The 15,390-nt window shown below is 36.3% G+C and overlaps 4 protein-coding genes and 1 long non-coding RNA gene across 9 annotated transcripts; 2 read left to right on the forward strand and 3 right to left on the reverse strand.

Moving 5' to 3' along the window:
* The first annotated feature begins 12 nt into the window (after positions 1-12).
* Positions 13-2,413, forward strand: LOC109126064 (uncharacterized). Of its 3 annotated transcripts, none has more exons than XR_015564332.1 (9): positions 13-286; positions 695-955; positions 1,055-1,091; positions 1,223-1,394; positions 1,463-1,562; positions 1,669-1,697; positions 1,831-1,859; positions 1,953-2,033; positions 2,118-2,413. It is a non-coding gene; the product is annotated as an uncharacterized LOC109126064 (long non-coding RNA). The 3 variants fall into 3 exon arrangements; XR_015564333.1 differs by having other exon boundaries at positions 1,223-1,268; XR_015564331.1 differs by having other exon boundaries at positions 64-286; positions 1,055-1,138; positions 1,223-1,268.
* A 2,182-nt stretch (positions 2,414-4,595) lies between these two features.
* On the forward strand, positions 4,596-6,669 carry LOC104708083 (annexin D6). The gene is made up of 4 exons (XM_010424572.3): positions 4,596-4,865; positions 5,408-5,553; positions 5,641-5,859; positions 5,994-6,669. Exons 1-4 carry the CDS (start codon positions 4,790-4,792, stop codon positions 6,507-6,509), a joined length of 957 nt encoding a protein of 318 aa, XP_010422874.1. The 5' UTR covers positions 4,596-4,789; the 3' UTR covers positions 6,510-6,669.
* Positions 6,608-7,371, reverse strand: LOC104708082 (uncharacterized). Its single transcript, XM_010424571.3, has one exon. It carries the CDS (start codon positions 7,261-7,263, stop codon positions 6,670-6,672), a length of 594 nt encoding a protein of 197 aa, XP_010422873.1. The 5' UTR covers positions 7,264-7,371; the 3' UTR covers positions 6,608-6,669.
* A 1,219-nt stretch (positions 7,372-8,590) lies between these two features.
* Positions 8,591-11,974, reverse strand: LOC104708084 (uncharacterized). Of its 3 annotated transcripts, none has more exons than XM_010424574.3 (3): positions 11,605-11,974; positions 9,071-10,974; positions 8,591-8,980 (listed from the first exon to the last, which is right to left on the reverse strand). In XM_010424574.3, the coding sequence occupies exons 2-3, from the start codon at positions 10,914-10,916 to the stop codon at positions 8,934-8,936; spliced, it is 1,893 nt and encodes a 630-aa protein (XP_010422876.1). In that variant the 5' UTR covers positions 10,917-10,974; positions 11,605-11,974; the 3' UTR covers positions 8,591-8,933. The 3 variants fall into 3 exon arrangements, with proteins under 3 accessions (XP_010422876.1, XP_010422877.1, XP_010422878.1); XM_010424575.3 differs by having other exon boundaries at positions 11,283-11,623; XM_010424576.3 differs by having other exon boundaries at positions 11,421-11,606.
* On the reverse strand, positions 11,973-14,292 carry LOC104708085 (uncharacterized). Its single transcript, XM_010424578.3, has 3 exons — positions 13,813-14,292; positions 12,725-13,470; positions 11,973-12,628 (listed from the first exon to the last, which is right to left on the reverse strand). Exons 1-3 carry the CDS (start codon positions 14,098-14,100, stop codon positions 12,187-12,189), a joined length of 1,476 nt encoding a protein of 491 aa, XP_010422880.1. The 5' UTR covers positions 14,101-14,292; the 3' UTR covers positions 11,973-12,186.
* Between the last annotated feature and the right edge of the window lie 1,098 nt (positions 14,293-15,390).

The raw sequence follows: 15,390 nt of genomic DNA on the forward strand, positions 1-15,390 counted from the left end.
TAATGCCATTACGACGGAAACTCTAAGTAGTCTTCTCCTCTTCCCCGGCTCTCTCTCTTCCCCAATCCTCCATGCTTATCTGTTCATCTCTGGCAGATCCCCGTTGCCGATCTCCTCTGTTCCTCTCTTTTTCTAATCAAAGGTCTTCATTTCCTATTTGAAAGTGCGATTTTAATATTTGGAATTTCAGGGTTGTGTGGATCTTTCTTTAATGGTGTCAAGTGATAAACAAAGAAGCTCAAACGTCACCTTCACCTCTCCGTAATTCCAAGTTTTGATCGGCTAAGTTATGTTTTTAAATCGATACTGGTCATACTCTTTTTGATTACGGTCGTAGAATTCTGTCAAGGTTACTTCTCTTATTTGGTTGTAGAGTTAATGTCGTGTTTTGATTCTCTTTTAAAGGTCGTCTCATGGTCGTCGGATCCTTTTTAGTTTGAATAATTGACCATTCGTTTCAGATTTAGGGGTCTTTTAATTTGTTCTAAAACGATCATTGAGAGAGAGTCATAGGTTGATTCAGCTTACTACATCGTGTCCTGTGAGAGAGATTTGTTAAGCTTAAACTGAAATGTCATCTATAGTTTTCATCATCTATGTTCTGTATGTAGTTGACAGAGAAAGAGCTAGACCCGTTTATCGCTTCTTCTGTGTTTGCAATGTTTTTAATGATCTTCTTCCCTTTTTCTCTCAGGTTTGTGAGAACCAAACTGCGTCTGGCTGGGAAGATTTTGGAATTACTCCTCAACAGCTTTCTCATAATGTTGTCAATGGATCACTACAACAAGCAGCAATATGGACCGTGTAGGTTTCCTCTCATGAGACGTGGTTCTATGTGTATGATTTGTTTTTAAAAAACTGTCTTCTTTAGCTTACTTTGGTATGCTTTTTTTTTTGGGTTGGAATCACCCTCAATGATTGCCAAATTTGATGAGCTACGTACTACCAGAGGAAGGTATGCTCTCATCTCATTCCATAGACCAAAAACAAACTGAGGTTTGTCAGTGACTCTTTAGTGTTGATCTGTTATTTTCTTCTTATTCTTCTTCTTCAGGGAGGTTTCTTTGGAATGTTGGCTTTAGGAGTTTCAGGTTATGGCCCTGATGAAGTTATAAATTTTATTAAACTTCCAGCAGAGGTCTATTATAATCTCAAATGTATGTAGTATTTCTGTTAATTTATTGGGCACTGCTTATTGTTGTTTCCTCCCATTTAACTGCAGGTTGTTTGGACTCGCTGGATAGAACTATTTCTTTACTGTAGGCCAGGTTGGTAAACTATTAAATTTGAAATGTCCGTAGGTTTTCCTCCTATTAAAACTACTTCTACCCTGATTTCATGCCTCTCCTTAATGGTTAAATGGCCTAACCACCGTGACTCCCTAATAAGTTAAGGTAAGACATCTTCTCTTGTCTTGTCTTTGTCTTCTAACTCGTGAGTATCTCAGTTGATGATTTTGCAGGAGGATTTTGGTGCCCGGTGAGGATAGGGAGGACGTTGGTCGTTGTTTTGTTTTCGTAGTTGGTGTCTCTTCTTCTGGTTTTACCGACGGCCAAGTACAGGTTTTAAAAATTCTAGAGTTCTTTTTTTTCAGGATTTCTCTTTTATGTCGTTGTTTGATTCAGACTTGTAAAATTAACTAAATCTAATTCTGTATATGTTGTGCAGGTCGGGTTGAAGAATGAAGACTGACTAAGGTAAGTTAACTATGTTCTCCTCTCTTTGCTCTTTTTTTACTTGGATTTTTTAGATTTACCAAGTTATACTACTACCCCTGTTTCTAATGATGTTTTCTCTTTCTCGTTTCATCTGATTTGATGGTTGCTGCAGTAGCACTTGGGATAAAAACAAAAACAGAGGTTTGTCACAGACAATTTTTCACTTAATTTATGAGATTTTCCTTGTCGATAATGACTCTTAGTGTTGTTCTGGTGCCTTCTTCTCCTCTGCAGCTGTCCGTGACTACAGACTGTCTCTCCAACCTCAAAACTTGAATGGAGGAAGCATTGCATTTCCAGTGGTTCTTATCACAGGTAATTTTAAGTTGTTTCACTTTATATGTTATTTTTATATAATGATTCTTTAGTGTGGATATGATACTTTCTTCTCCTCTACAGTTGTTGTCAGTGACTACAAACAGTCTAACTTGAATGATGAAAAGAGAAACATACATCTGGAGTTGTAGAATTGTGAGACAATGGGATCTGCCACCACTATTTTCCTTTGCTGCTTAGGTTTCCCTGTTCACTTTCTCATATGGCCTGTTGGATTTTCTTTCTCGACAACTTTGTGGGTATGACATTGTTTCTTTCTCTATTATATTCTGATGGATGAATTGGCATTCTTCGCTCCTGGAATGTTGGCTTTAGGAGCTTCAGGTTATGGCCCTGATGAAGGTTAAAAGTTTATTTAACTTGCAGGAGGTACATTAGAATCCCAAATGTATGTAGCGTCTCAGTAAATTTTCTGTTGTGAACACTCAATTTTTACCAAAACAATCGCTAAAATATTTGCTTCCCAATATAAAATATCCCAAACCCCTCTACTAATTACTATACGGACATAAGTTAGCAGTTTCGAAATTTGAATCCAAATCAAAATAAATAATTACTCAAAACCATGATTCCCTCCTATGTCCGTTAAATAAAATATTTACTTCAACCCCTAATTTTTAGCTACCAAACGTCTTTACGTCAACACCTATATTGCATTTTCAGTTCTTACATCATACTTACTTCCTAAGTTCCTAAAACTCTTATTATTTCAATTTTCTTAAAAATTTAACATTTGCAGATATTCCCAAGAAAGTCTATGTGTACGTATTTGACCATACATTTTTATTAAATTTAATAAATAAATGTTTTTTGATATTACATATTTAAAAGTCTATGTGTAAATATTTTATCTTGGAACATATAAAATCAACTATATTATTTCTAATACAAAAATTTAAAATAAAAACTATATTTAAATATATATATATATATATATTAATATAACCACGCAAAGCGTGGGATTTTTCCTAGTTCAATATAAACTGATGAATCATTTTTCCTTAAGTCTATTTGAAAAGCTAAAAACATACTCAAAATATGCATCTTGTGAAGGCAGATGATGATATTTGATCCAGACAAAGACATAAGGGAAACAGGAAACCCCAAGTACAGCTAAATATATACCACCGAAGAACGGAAGTAGGCTTGGGCAAAATACCTGACCCGAAATATCCGTATTGGAACCGAACCGAAAAACTTCGGTTCGGATCGGGTATAAATCTTGTCCAATATATTAGTTGGATCTTAATTATAAAATACTCTTGGGTATCGGGTATTACCCGATCCGAACCGATACCCAATTAGTACCCATGTATATCCGAACCTATGTTGTTTATCATTTCATATATGTAATCTTTATGTGTGTTTATCAGTTGAGATTGCATTGAAGAAGAATCACATTTATCAGTTCGTCTCCACTCTCCACTACCTATATGGCTATATCTGCGGAAGATTTGTTTTTTTTTATAAATTCTATAACCCTAATCCACAGTTTCAATCTGGATTCTTTAAATGTCTTCGCTTCTTCTCCTGAATCTCCTCTTTCAGAGACGTCAAAGACTCATTCAAAAGTAAGTCTCATCGCTTAGTGAAGACGCCTACAATGCTTCACCATATGCAAACGATCTCTTCTTTGATTCTTGTTGTTTCTTTCAGTTTTTCTCAATACCTACTTCTAGATTTTATAAGACTTTTGAATTTGATTTTGGATGTTACTATTCTACTACTTGTTTATGTTTTAGATTAGACTTTTGGATCATGTTTTCTCTTGCTTGTTTTGCTTGTCTTTAGTTTCTAACTTTAGTTTAGTTATTTTGGTATGATTTTTTAGTTATAACTTCATGAAATTTGATATAGTTATTCAATTTATATAGGGTATTTTAGTTATATATATATATATATGGGTATTTTGGTTCTAAAATGGGTAAAAAATACTTATACCGAACCGAACCCAAAACATATCAGATATATTTCGATATTCCAAAAAAATACCCGAACCGACCCGAACCCAAAAAAACCCGAACCGAACCCGAACCGAAATTTCCATAATACCTATATGATTCTATAAATTATAAACCCGAATTACTCGAAACCCGAATTATCTGAACCGAACCCGAACCAATACCCGAATGCCCACCCCTAGACGGAAGGCAAAGTTTTTATCCGGTATAGAAACAACCTTGGCAACTACGTTGCATATTATTGGATTATATTTTCTTTACTTTTGTAATTTCATTTTCTTTAATTTTATGATTAATGACATATTATATATTTAATAATTATAAAACATATTACACCAATTATAATTAATTAGATAAATTATAAGTGGACAAAATTTAAGAAAGACATCTTTTAAAATTGTTTAAATTACCTATTGTTTAATTACCTATTTAATCATATATATAAATTGTTTAAATTCCATTAAATATTAAGCTTTATGACCCAAAAAAATGCAAAACATGATACTTGTTTTTTCATTTCTGTGTGCACTGGATACAGCCTGTAATTGTATTTAATAAAATTTTCCCCTTTTGCTAATTTACTTAAATTGCTTTGTCTTTTTAAAACAAAAATGATTAATAATTAAAGAAAGAAAAGAAGCTGGGATTTCATTTCACATTATTTAAGGTAGTGTGCGTTTTCCTCGTCTCACAGTTTCTTCATCTCATTTAGAGGGAGCACAAAAAAGAAAAAGAAAAAATATAAGGAAGAGAGATACTCTCAGTGGTCAGAGAATGGCGTCTCTCAGAACTCCTGCGACTATTCCTCTTCCTGAAGAAGACTCTGAGCAGCTCCACAAGGCCTTTAAAGGTTTTTCATCTCTCTCCCTTCGTTATGGAAGTAAAAGTTAAACTAGGCCTTGGTCACCTTTCATGCTTCGATTGAATCTATTTGCTGACTAGTCTGATCTACTGATCTAGCTAGCTGTTTTGGTTGATGATATGTACATAGGGTTTTTTAAATGCATGATAAGTTAGCTCTTTTCTATCTACTGATCAAAATCATGATTTTGCGATTAGAAAACTCCGTTGCATGATTCTTTTGTTACGATGCGAAATTGTGACACGTTATGTAATATTTTACTGATTTTTATTGTTGAAAGCGTTTTCTGATTCTGACCGTTTGGTTTTGTAACCGACGATTAGACAACTTTTTAGAACAGTTTAACTTGTTGTTTTCCTAAAAATTATTATAAGATTTTCCATTTATTTATTTTCTACTAGCAAAAATTATTTTTCTTGCGAATTTAAAGATTTTTACAATAGTTCTAAGATTTGGTTTAGTTTAATTGATCAGTTTGGTTACATTGCTGATTAAACTTCGGTTTGAAATTTTGTTTTTGTGTGGTGCAGGATGGGGAACCAATGAAGGGATGATCATATCAATCTTGGCTCATAGAAATGCAACACAGCGCAGCTTCATCCGTGCTGTTTACGCTGCTAACTACAACAAAGATCTTCTCAAGGAATTGGACAAAGAGCTGTCCGGTGACTTTGAGGTTTTTCAAAGAAATTTTTTTTTTTGTATCTTCATCTAATTATTATGGTTTGAGTATACTATGATTTGCTACTTTGCTTGAAAACAGAGAGCTGTGATGTTGTGGACTCTTGATCCTACGGAGAGAGATGCGTATTTGGCTAAGGAATCTACCCAAATGTTCACCAAGAACATTTGGGTTCTAGTCGAAATCGCGTGTACCAGACCAGCGCTTGAGTTTTTCAAGGCCAAGCAAGCATACCAAGCTCGCTACAGAACCTCTCTCGAAGAGGATGTTTCATACCACACATCTGGAGATGTTCGAAAGGTAGTGATGATCTAACCAAACTGATCTAATGATGGCTGCAATGAGTGAAGTGGTTTGTATACCATGTCAAGATTGAACAGTAATTTTCTAATCATATGTTTGTTGTTTTGTTTTGACCACTTGTGAAAATGCAGCTATTGGTTCCTCTTGTGAGCAGCTTCAGGTACGATGGAAATGCTGATGAGGTCAACGTGAAGGTCGCTAGATCTGAAGCTAAGACACTTCACAAGAAGATAACTGAGAAGGCTTACACTGATGAAGATCTCATCAGGATCTTGACAACAAGGAGCAAAGCTCAAATCAACGCAACGCTCAATCACTTCAAGGACAAGTTCGGAAGTTCCATTAACAAGTTTCTGAAGGAAGATTCGAACGATGAATATGTTCAACTTCTCAAAACCGCCATCAAATGCTTGACATATCCAGAGAAGTACTTTGAGAAGGTTCTACGTCGAGCCATCGTCAAGATGGGAACAGATGAGTGGGCACTTACCAGAGTGGTCACTACACGAGCAGAGGTCGACATGGAGAGGATCAAAGAAGAATACTTACGCAGGAACAGCGTACCTCTTGATCGAGCCATTGCTAATGACACTTCTGGTGACTACAAAGATATGCTTCTCGCTCTTCTCGGACATGGCCATGCTTGAAACAACATCACCGTTTCATTGTCTTCTATAAAACCAGTTGTGATTTGTCTCTTTTTTTTCATTTTCTTAAACTTTGATCCTTAGTTTTCTCGTTTTAATTTATTGCATCAACTCATTCGGTTCTTTACATTAGATCTTAATTAAAAATTTCTCGTACAAACTAAATTCCAGCTACCGCACACGCCACAACAAAAGCCTCATAATCTAAACAATTACATACTCTCCTACACTCTCTACACTCACAAAGATCTTCCACTCTCTTAGTAGTATTCACCAATTTTGAGGCTTGCACTTTTAAAGCTATCTTCAATAAAAGAGGCTTATCACAATCTTCCAAAACCCGATCTTTCGTCTCACCCATCACTAAAAAACTCTCAATCTCCATCCCATTCGACTCTATAACCGATCTCCATGAAATCTCTCCTCTACCAACCAACTCTGATTTAGACCACTTCCTCAAAAACGACGTCCCTTTTCTTCTCCGCAGTTCGAAAACAACGGTTTGTTGCTTTAGTTCTTCAACCGCGGCTTCTTTCCCTTGGCACTCCAGACCGAATGACTGGTTCCAGTTCATGACCTTTTGGTCTGATCTCGAACGGATCTCTGCAGTGTTTAGTTTGATCTTACTGTTATTCCCTGCATGGAGATAGAACCTAACGAAGAGAGCGGTTGGTGATGACTTGAGCTCTACGTTTCTCGCTTCCACCACTTTAACTTCAAGTTTAAGAGAACGAATGTTTTCACGGTTACCCATTTTCTTGAAAATATCGAATCAAACCAAGAATTTTTCTTTTTTAACCGAGGTAATAACAATTAGAGCGAATTTTAGAGAAATGAAGCCCTATGTGATGAATATGTTGTGCATGAACAAATTCTCACTATTTATATAAAGATTTATGTGGAATGTTCGAGGAAAGATTGCACTAGATTTTCCACATTGTGCGTAATTAAATATTCTAATCATGTTAGTGATGGTTTTATTTTATAATTTAAACTCTTGAGCATCTCAAACGACCAAGGGTCGATTTTAATAATGACTCTTGCCCATAGTTTTGGGAGATAATTAGATATAGATACGTAGGATCAGTGGATCACCATATAGAGAATTTTATAACTTGCAAAAAGAAAATAAGGTGCACATTTTGAAGAATTGACCATTACTACATTACATCTCGCGTGGACACATCCAATAGCCGAAAGCTGTTTGAAATAGCGTCAGCAGAATCAAATTAAATAAGAACAATTCTTTACTAGATACATTCGATTGCATATATAAAAATGAGTATGGAATTTGACTCAAAAGATATAATTACAATAAATATTAGCCACGAATCTTATCCCATGTAGTCATAAACGATAGACTTGATAACATAAGAAAATGCGCAAGCAAAATTATCTGATCACAATTCATTCTTGACAAAAGTTATGTATACTACTAATTAATATCTATGATTATTTTAAAAAAAATATAATTTTAGTTTCTAAAACAATTCATGTTCAATAAGCATACTCATAGTTAAACAGAGTTGATGTTAATTTTGAGTTTCTATCTTAAAGTACCATTTTCTTTATGGGAAACTAACTTACAAACCCCCAAAACAACATGTCCACGAAACTTGAGTTTTAAGTGGTTTTCTCATAATGAAGTGTTTTCTTCTATAATATGAAAGGACAACATTGTTTTAGTTCATATCTAGACCCCTGTTTATTATATCCGTTGGACTTATCCAAAGGACGGCATTTTTAAAACCAAGTGTGCCAATTTAGACAATATCACTGCCGTTTGCAAAAAGACAGTGAGAAGAGAAGATATCTTCTCAAACCTGACGTAAAAAGGTAAATAGTGACTTGGTACATATCCTCATTCCACCAATCAAGTTTCACTCTCGTGTCTTCGAATGTAGATCTTCCATTTTTCAAATCGTCTACTTTACAATATTGTATCGTACTCATTACCCACGAAAATCCCCTTTCTTAGCACAATTTTGTAGTGTAGAAACTCTCCCACAGTCCCAATAATACTTGGACAAAAAAAACTAGACAATAATCTCCCAAACACAAAAAAAAAATCCTATAAATCATTTTTGTAACACAAGAGAAAATGTAATTTATACAAATTGGAACACATTGTCTCTTGAACAAATTTTAAAGTACATACACCACAAAATAAAATAACTGAAAAACAAAACATTTGTTCCTTTCTTCTTTACTCCTCAAATGGATCAAATTTAATTTACCACAAATTCTACAATCACGCAAAACTAAACAAAGAAAGGAAAAATAAAAATAAAAAAGATCGAACTTACGATTTCCATGAAAAGCAAGTTTCTTGCTTGTAACAAATACTAAAACCCATACAAAGACTTCTCTGTTCTTCTTAAGCTTCTTTTAACGAATCTTGTTTGATCCGTTGTTTCCAGTGATTCAGATTTCATCTTCTGCTAGCTTTATGCTGTATCCATGCCTCATACCTGAACCAAATTCATAGATTTTAGCACCAAAGACTATTAACTAAGTTGATCAAGATCATAACCATGCAAGTAAACCGCTAAAAATCTTACCTTTGGCAGAAGTTTTCTCAGTTTTCTCACTAGATTTATCCCGGTTCTTCCACTTCTCTCCATGGCCTTCATCTTCCTCTTCTTCCTCATCATCAAGCCCCATGTGATCTCTTCCATCATCTCCAATATCGCTCTCACTCGCTGTTTCCCATTCAGAATCATCCGTTTCATTTCCATACACTTCTCTCTCTTCACCTTTCCTATGCACACCTCCATGCTTCAATGCTGCTTCTTTAAACAACCAAGCTGCTCGCATCTGCTTCTTCACCAACCTCTCTGCGTAATCAGGAACCTTGTTCTGTCTCATGGAGAGATCCGGGTCATTCGACTGAGAACACTCGTTGATGAACAAGATTGCGTCCAACAAACTCTCTTTAGCTAAACCTAACATATCATAAGCCTGAGCTCTTCTCCAAAGACTCTTAGCATGCCGGTTTACGGGATTGTGCAAGCAAAGCGCACGTGTGGCGTCGCTTATAGCAACCAGAGGCTGTTGCAACAAGAGATGGCACTGAGCTCTATTGCTATACAACACTACTCTTTCCTTCTTTGACCTCATTGGACATAGAGACAAAGCTTCTGAGTACTTCTCTGCTGCACCAGCGATGTCTCCTGAAGAAAAAAGAGAGTTACCTTCGAGTTTGACCACTAACGCTGCTGCTTGTTTGATATGAAGATCCTCTTTAGGCATACTCTTCTCCCATTTAAGTCTTTGTCTGGAACTTACTGTCTCTTCGATCAATTCCCTTGAACGGTTACCCATGGAGCTGCATTCTTGAAGAACACTCACAATGGAATCTCCAAGTTTCTTGTGATCACCCAAGTTTGTGATCTCTGCAAGATCAACAAGCGTAGGCACTGCTTTGTCTATTACTTTGTGAGATGTATTAGGATCTTGAAGCAACCAAAGAAGACACTCTATCGCCATATACTGCCAATCATCAGAAGAACGAGCGATGTTACACAAAGCCTCAATCATTCCTGGACACGCAGAGACAGGTCCACGGCCAAGTTTATGCTGACAGATTGTTCTAAGCAAACCAATACCAGCCGGAGAGTTCTCATTAACAAGTCCACCCCACATAACCGGAAGATTCACTAGAAACTCAGGTTTGCACAGAGTGGGAAGAAACTCTGGTTTAAAGGCGAAACAGTTAATGAGCTGAAGAGACCAACACTGCAACTGGCTAGCCCATTCCTCAGCTTTTCTTGACTCCATCTCAACACCTCCCATGCCTCGTGTCAGCAGATCACAATGGTAACTCAACCTTCGATCCGGATACTGGTAAAAATGAGAATAAACTATTTCCAAAGAGCTCATAGCCAACTGTATAGCAAGCTCAAGGATCTCACCATGATTTGCAACAGCAGGGAAAGTACTAGGATAAGTAGCCAAATGTCCTAAAGCACGAACCGCCACTCTTTGTTCAACCCAAGTAAGCCTACCTCTTAAAAGCTCAACAAGTGGAGCAATCACACCAGCTTCAACACTTCTCTCAGCAAACTCTTCCATATTCATAGTGTAAGACCCGATAATGTGAGCAGCGTAATAAGGGATGTATATGTTCTGGTCATGAGATAGCCAACGCCGGTTTTTAAGACCTTTCCATATCAAAGCAGACATACACTCAAAGATTCCAAGCTCAATGAACTCAGGATCGTTAGGATGAGCCATTGCAGTGTTCCATAGACCACTAATGGGAAGAACTTGACCATCATCGTCTTGAGAAGGAAGATCTCGAAAGAATTTGAGAATGCAGGATCTTCGTTTACTCGGGTTTCCTTCTTTCATTACACAGAAGAAACATCCTGGATAAGGACACTCTTGTGATGAAGCTTTATCCATTGACAACCAAAACTTGTGTACGCTTCTTCTTCGATGTTGCTACCAATCAATTAATAATCTACATAACAACAAATACCAAAAAAAAAACATATCATTAGCTCAAAAATATGTAACAAGAACAATTTTTTCCAATTATAATAAAAAATTAATATGCATCTACTTGCCAAGTAAAATTCTGAAAACGAAAGGCGAAATTGGATCTTACGCGAAAAAAAAATCAGAGTGGTCCTAAGTTTTGAAAAATCATAGAGGGAAACAAAGAGACAACTAAAATCGACAAAAAAAAAAAAGATACTGTAAAATTTCACAATCTCGAATACAAAAGCATAAAACCAAATTGATTTCGCAGCTAAAAGACAACATTACTCTAATCAATTAGATCTCTGGGGGCAAGAGGACAACAACGCATATCAAACAATGGAGCTTCTTGATGTGTAAAAAAAACAGTAAGATCTAAGTTCTGAAACACTTCAAATCAGCTAAATTTGGTGTAAGAACCCAGACCCAGAAGAGGATTCTGAAAATTATAATGAAAGCATGAATCTTTGAGATACCCATTTAAAAACCCAAGTCTCTCGTATACGTTACAAACAACAAAAAGAGAAACTTTTTCCTATTAATTTTCTTTGGTTGCTGATTTATTTTGACTGAGAGAGAGAAAAGGCTAAGAAAAAAAAAAAGAAGATACCTAAAATTAGGAAATTGGCAAAGTAACCCTACAAAAACAGTAGATTACTACTGCTACTTCTTCGATCTTTACGATGAATTGAACAATTGTACAGCTGCATTTAGGCCACGATTCGACATAGGAAGTGACAACAACGTTGAAGACGAGAGAGATGAGAGATGGATCTTCTCTCTTGAGTATAAAAGTTTGGGAAAGAAAGAAGAGTAAAGTGAATTATCAGAACCCAAATATCGAAATAATTCCAATCTACTGACGCGCTCCCTACCTCTCTGTTCTGTCGGAACCCGGTTTGTGTCCGGTTTAATTTCACATATGTCTGATGTTTTTACCAAATTAATACTCCGCATTTATGAATTTGATTTTTGGAATTAAGAAAGCGAGATATGTATCATTCAACACTCATTAGTCATTAATATATTTCCTTACAAGAACCAAAAAAAAATCAGTAATTTTATTTTTTTCCTTTTAACTCTGTTCTTGTAATGTTTGTTATCTACCGGTATATTACACTTGAAGTGCATCACCCCATTTTCCTATCATTGAAGTATGGAACCCCTGTTGTCAATAACCCCATATCATCCATCACTTCACACTCTCACTCTGATGCTGCTTCAGCAAATAAGTCTCATCATGTTCCTCAGCTCCAAAACACTTCACCTCAACTTCATCTTCTTCTTCTTCATTGAGTTGATGCATCTCTGACTCGATCAAGGCTTGCATTTTCGCTCTGTCTCGGTCCCTCGGGTATGTGCAGTATAGAAACGAGTAGATTGTGGTACATATCAGCATTGGGATCCCGATCGATGTGTAGAGTGCTTTAGCTAGCGATGCTGCGTTCTCTCTGTCTGTTTCAACCTTGATCGAGCTTGACGATCCTTCCGGGATAGGTTTATATCCATAGATGTTCTGAGCAAGCATCCCTACAATAGGAGGAGCAAAAGAAGCTAATATTGACTCGAATGATTTGTCTAACGCGTAGATGCTTGTCCGTGCTCTCTCTGGAACTATCTCTGCAAATATCGGACTGTATAAAAACCATTTCAGGCAGATTCTTTCCAAGATTCAAGAAAAAACAAACAAAAAAATCAAGAAGATTGGAAAATATATGTATTAAACTTACCCGTTTGTAGCTGCAGCATTCCATGACATGCATAATCCCATGATGACAATAACTAGACCGTGGCTAAAGGCCGTGGAAGGGTCATCAGGTAATCCGATAAGCAAAATCGCAGCTAAAGGAATCGCCGAAGCAGAGCTTATCTGAGACAGGATGATCCTACCGGCATTTGGGAACTTCTTGGCGAGAGAATCTCCCATGTATCCTCCAAATAAACCTCCGATAGAGCAAGAAACGGTAAAGAGAGTTATTAGAACCGCGGTTGTTTTGTGGGAGAAACCGATGAGTTCTAGCCACAATGGTGCAAAAGCCAAAGCTGACCAAGGGAAGCAACCCGAAACTCCCTGAGCAACAAAGATTTGGAAAGATGGAATTTTTATAACCATCTTGGCCTCTCTCAATAGATCACTTATGTCTGACAAGAAAGGTTTGTCTTTGTCAAGTTTTGTGATTTTCTTGTCGCTGTAATGAGGATCACTGGCAAAGAGGCGGACCAAGATACCGACTATCACGCTTACAAAACCCACCAAGAAGAAGGCAACTCTCCAGCCAGCGATGCCATTGAAAGATTTTGAGGCCAAGAGGATAGAACAGAGATTTCCAAGTATAGAACCAATATTTGAAGTAAGTCCTAGCCATCCAAATGCCACGCCACGGTTACTTTCTTCGGTTGAGTCAGCGACTAGTGACAGAATCGCGGGTGTCACAATGGCCAGCCCTATCCCGTTCAAGCCTCTTGATACTGCCACCTAGTTTCAACCAGCAAAACATATAGCAAAAATGTAAAATCCGTTCCATTCATATTTGTGGCAAATGGGTAAAATCCAAATTCACTTTCGAACCAAGCAATCCCCTGAACAACACATAACACAGACTAAGTTCTCATGCCTTTTTCTTTCTATGAAACCAAATGAATCTCAACATCAAGCCACAAAAAGCAACGATCTTTGATTGTCTAGTCGCCTAAACTGAAACCTTTCCTTATCAAGCTTCACACTTTGTGCTACCCAGATCAACAGATTCCAAAACCCAACAGATCTGATTCCAGTTTACTTAGAACAGAGCAAAAAGGTTAAAGAAGAAGTCCAAACCTGTAAAAAAGTGGTGGAGACGGCGACAAGGAACGTTGCAGTGGCCCAAAGGAAAGCGCCGAGAGCGATGACGTGAGCTCGGTTATGTCTAGAAGACAAGTAAGCGGCTAAAGGGTAACAAGAAGACTGAACAATAGACCGGAACAGAGTTAGAGTTCCAAGAGCTGTGGGATCTACGTGTAGTGCATCTCCTACTTCTTTATAAACTCCTGGAAGTAGAGACTCGTCGGCTCTTTCCATGATTCCGGCGAGATAAACTAGAACTAATGTTAGAGTCTCCGACTTCATCGTCACTCACCGCGGCGAGATCGAACACGGGGGATTTGGTTCTTCTCACTTGCTTCAACGGCAAGAGAAAAAGTCAAGTCTTCAAAGGTTGACGAAGGAGAATGAATATATGCAGTCCAGATGTATATAATGACACGTGGACGGATAAGATTTCAATACACAAAGACGTGGACCCCTTTACACTTTTCGATCGGATGAAATTGGATTCATAAAGTCTTTACAAGAATTTATTTAGGGAAATCTCGTTAGTTTCCTAATTTGCAATATTGTCAATGTTATCCATCTTTGTCTAACTTAATTTTATCTTTGAATTTGTAAAATATATATACTTTCCTTTTATACGCTTCTTGTGTTTTTCTTTTGTAAAGACATGTGGATTCTTTTGTCTAATTGTGACGTGTTATAGACATGTGGATTATTTTGTCTATATTGTAAAGACTATTTTTCAAGCAAAATTTTCCAATTTAATTTATTATTTTTAGAGTGTATGTGCAAAAATTAATATGATTTTAATGTATTAATTATTATTTAGTTATAATATTAGATTTTAAATTTAATAAATCAATACAGGATATTTTTCACAATGAAAATTATTTGGAAATAAAATTATATACCACTTTTAACCCCAAGAAAAATGATTTCATCAGAAAGTATAGTATTATGTGGTTACTGTTTGGCCCAAATAAAAAAAAAAGGAACTTATGTGTTAGTTTAAAAATGAATAAATAAAAGGAATTATGTGTTTGGTTTAAGACTTGAAGCCCATTTGTTAGCATCGGTCTTTTCCACTAAATGGTCTAACTCTACATTTTATATGGGCTTAGAGTCCATATATATAAGCTACTATTAGTATAGAACTACATATAAATAAAGCTTCAACTTATAGAACTACATATAAATAAAGCTTCAACTCCCTTTTTTGCCAAACAGTTATATAAGCTTCAACTAAGTGACTAATCATTAATTTCTCTTATCTTTTTGGGTTTTTAGTGATAGAAGTCAGAGCTCATTGTTATTAACTCAACACTAAAGATAATTCAATTCGTATAGCGATAACAAATGCTTATAAGTTTGTGAAACAGAATCGTAGTCTAGTAGTATTAATAATCGTGGGTATCATCAATATAGGTCATTTCAGAATCATCGCCATTATGTTAGTGATGATTATACAGGACTAGTTTGACGGAGATAATAGCAGCAAGGTTTATTTGAAGATGTATATATCACACGTGGGAGAAGCAAAAGAAAAAGAAAGAAAAAAAAAATGCAAATAATTGACAAAAGTGTTGA

The sequence above is a fragment of the Camelina sativa genome, chromosome 8, assembly GCF_030686135.1.
Source record: "Camelina sativa cultivar CO46 ecotype springtype chromosome 8, ASM3068613v1".
Taxonomy (NCBI): Eukaryota; Viridiplantae; Streptophyta; class Magnoliopsida; order Brassicales; family Brassicaceae; genus Camelina; species Camelina sativa.

Bases quoted from the DNA above. Each gene is read 5' to 3' on its own strand.
- LOC104708083 (XM_010424572.3), top strand. From the start codon at position 4,790: ATGGCGTCTCTCAGAACTCCTGCGACTATTCCTCTTCCTGAAGAAGAC. The intron at 5,554-5,640 runs GTTTTTCAAAGA...GCTTGAAAACAG, and splicing joins AGCTGTCCGGTGACTTTGAG to AGAGCTGTGATGTTGTGGAC. The intron at 5,860-5,993 runs GTAGTGATGATC...GTGAAAATGCAG, and splicing joins CATCTGGAGATGTTCGAAAG to CTATTGGTTCCTCTTGTGAG.
- LOC104708082 (XM_010424571.3), bottom strand. From the start codon at position 7,263: ATGGGTAACCGTGAAAACATTCGTTCTCTTAAACTTGAAGTTAAAGTG.
- LOC104708084 (XM_010424574.3), bottom strand. From the start codon at position 10,916: ATGGATAAAGCTTCATCACAAGAGTGTCCTTATCCAGGATGTTTCTTC. The intron at 8,981-9,070 runs GTAAGATTTTTA...AATTTGGTTCAG, and splicing joins TGAGAAAACTTCTGCCAAAG to GTATGAGGCATGGATACAGC.
- LOC104708085 (XM_010424578.3), bottom strand. From the start codon at position 14,100: ATGAAGTCGGAGACTCTAACATTAGTTCTAGTTTATCTCGCCGGAATC. The intron at 13,471-13,812 runs GTTTGGACTTCT...GGTTGAAACTAG, and splicing joins TCTCCACCACTTTTTTACAG to GTGGCAGTATCAAGAGGCTT. The intron at 12,629-12,724 runs GTAAGTTTAATA...GTTTTTATACAG, and splicing joins AATGCTGCAGCTACAAACGG to TCCGATATTTGCAGAGATAG.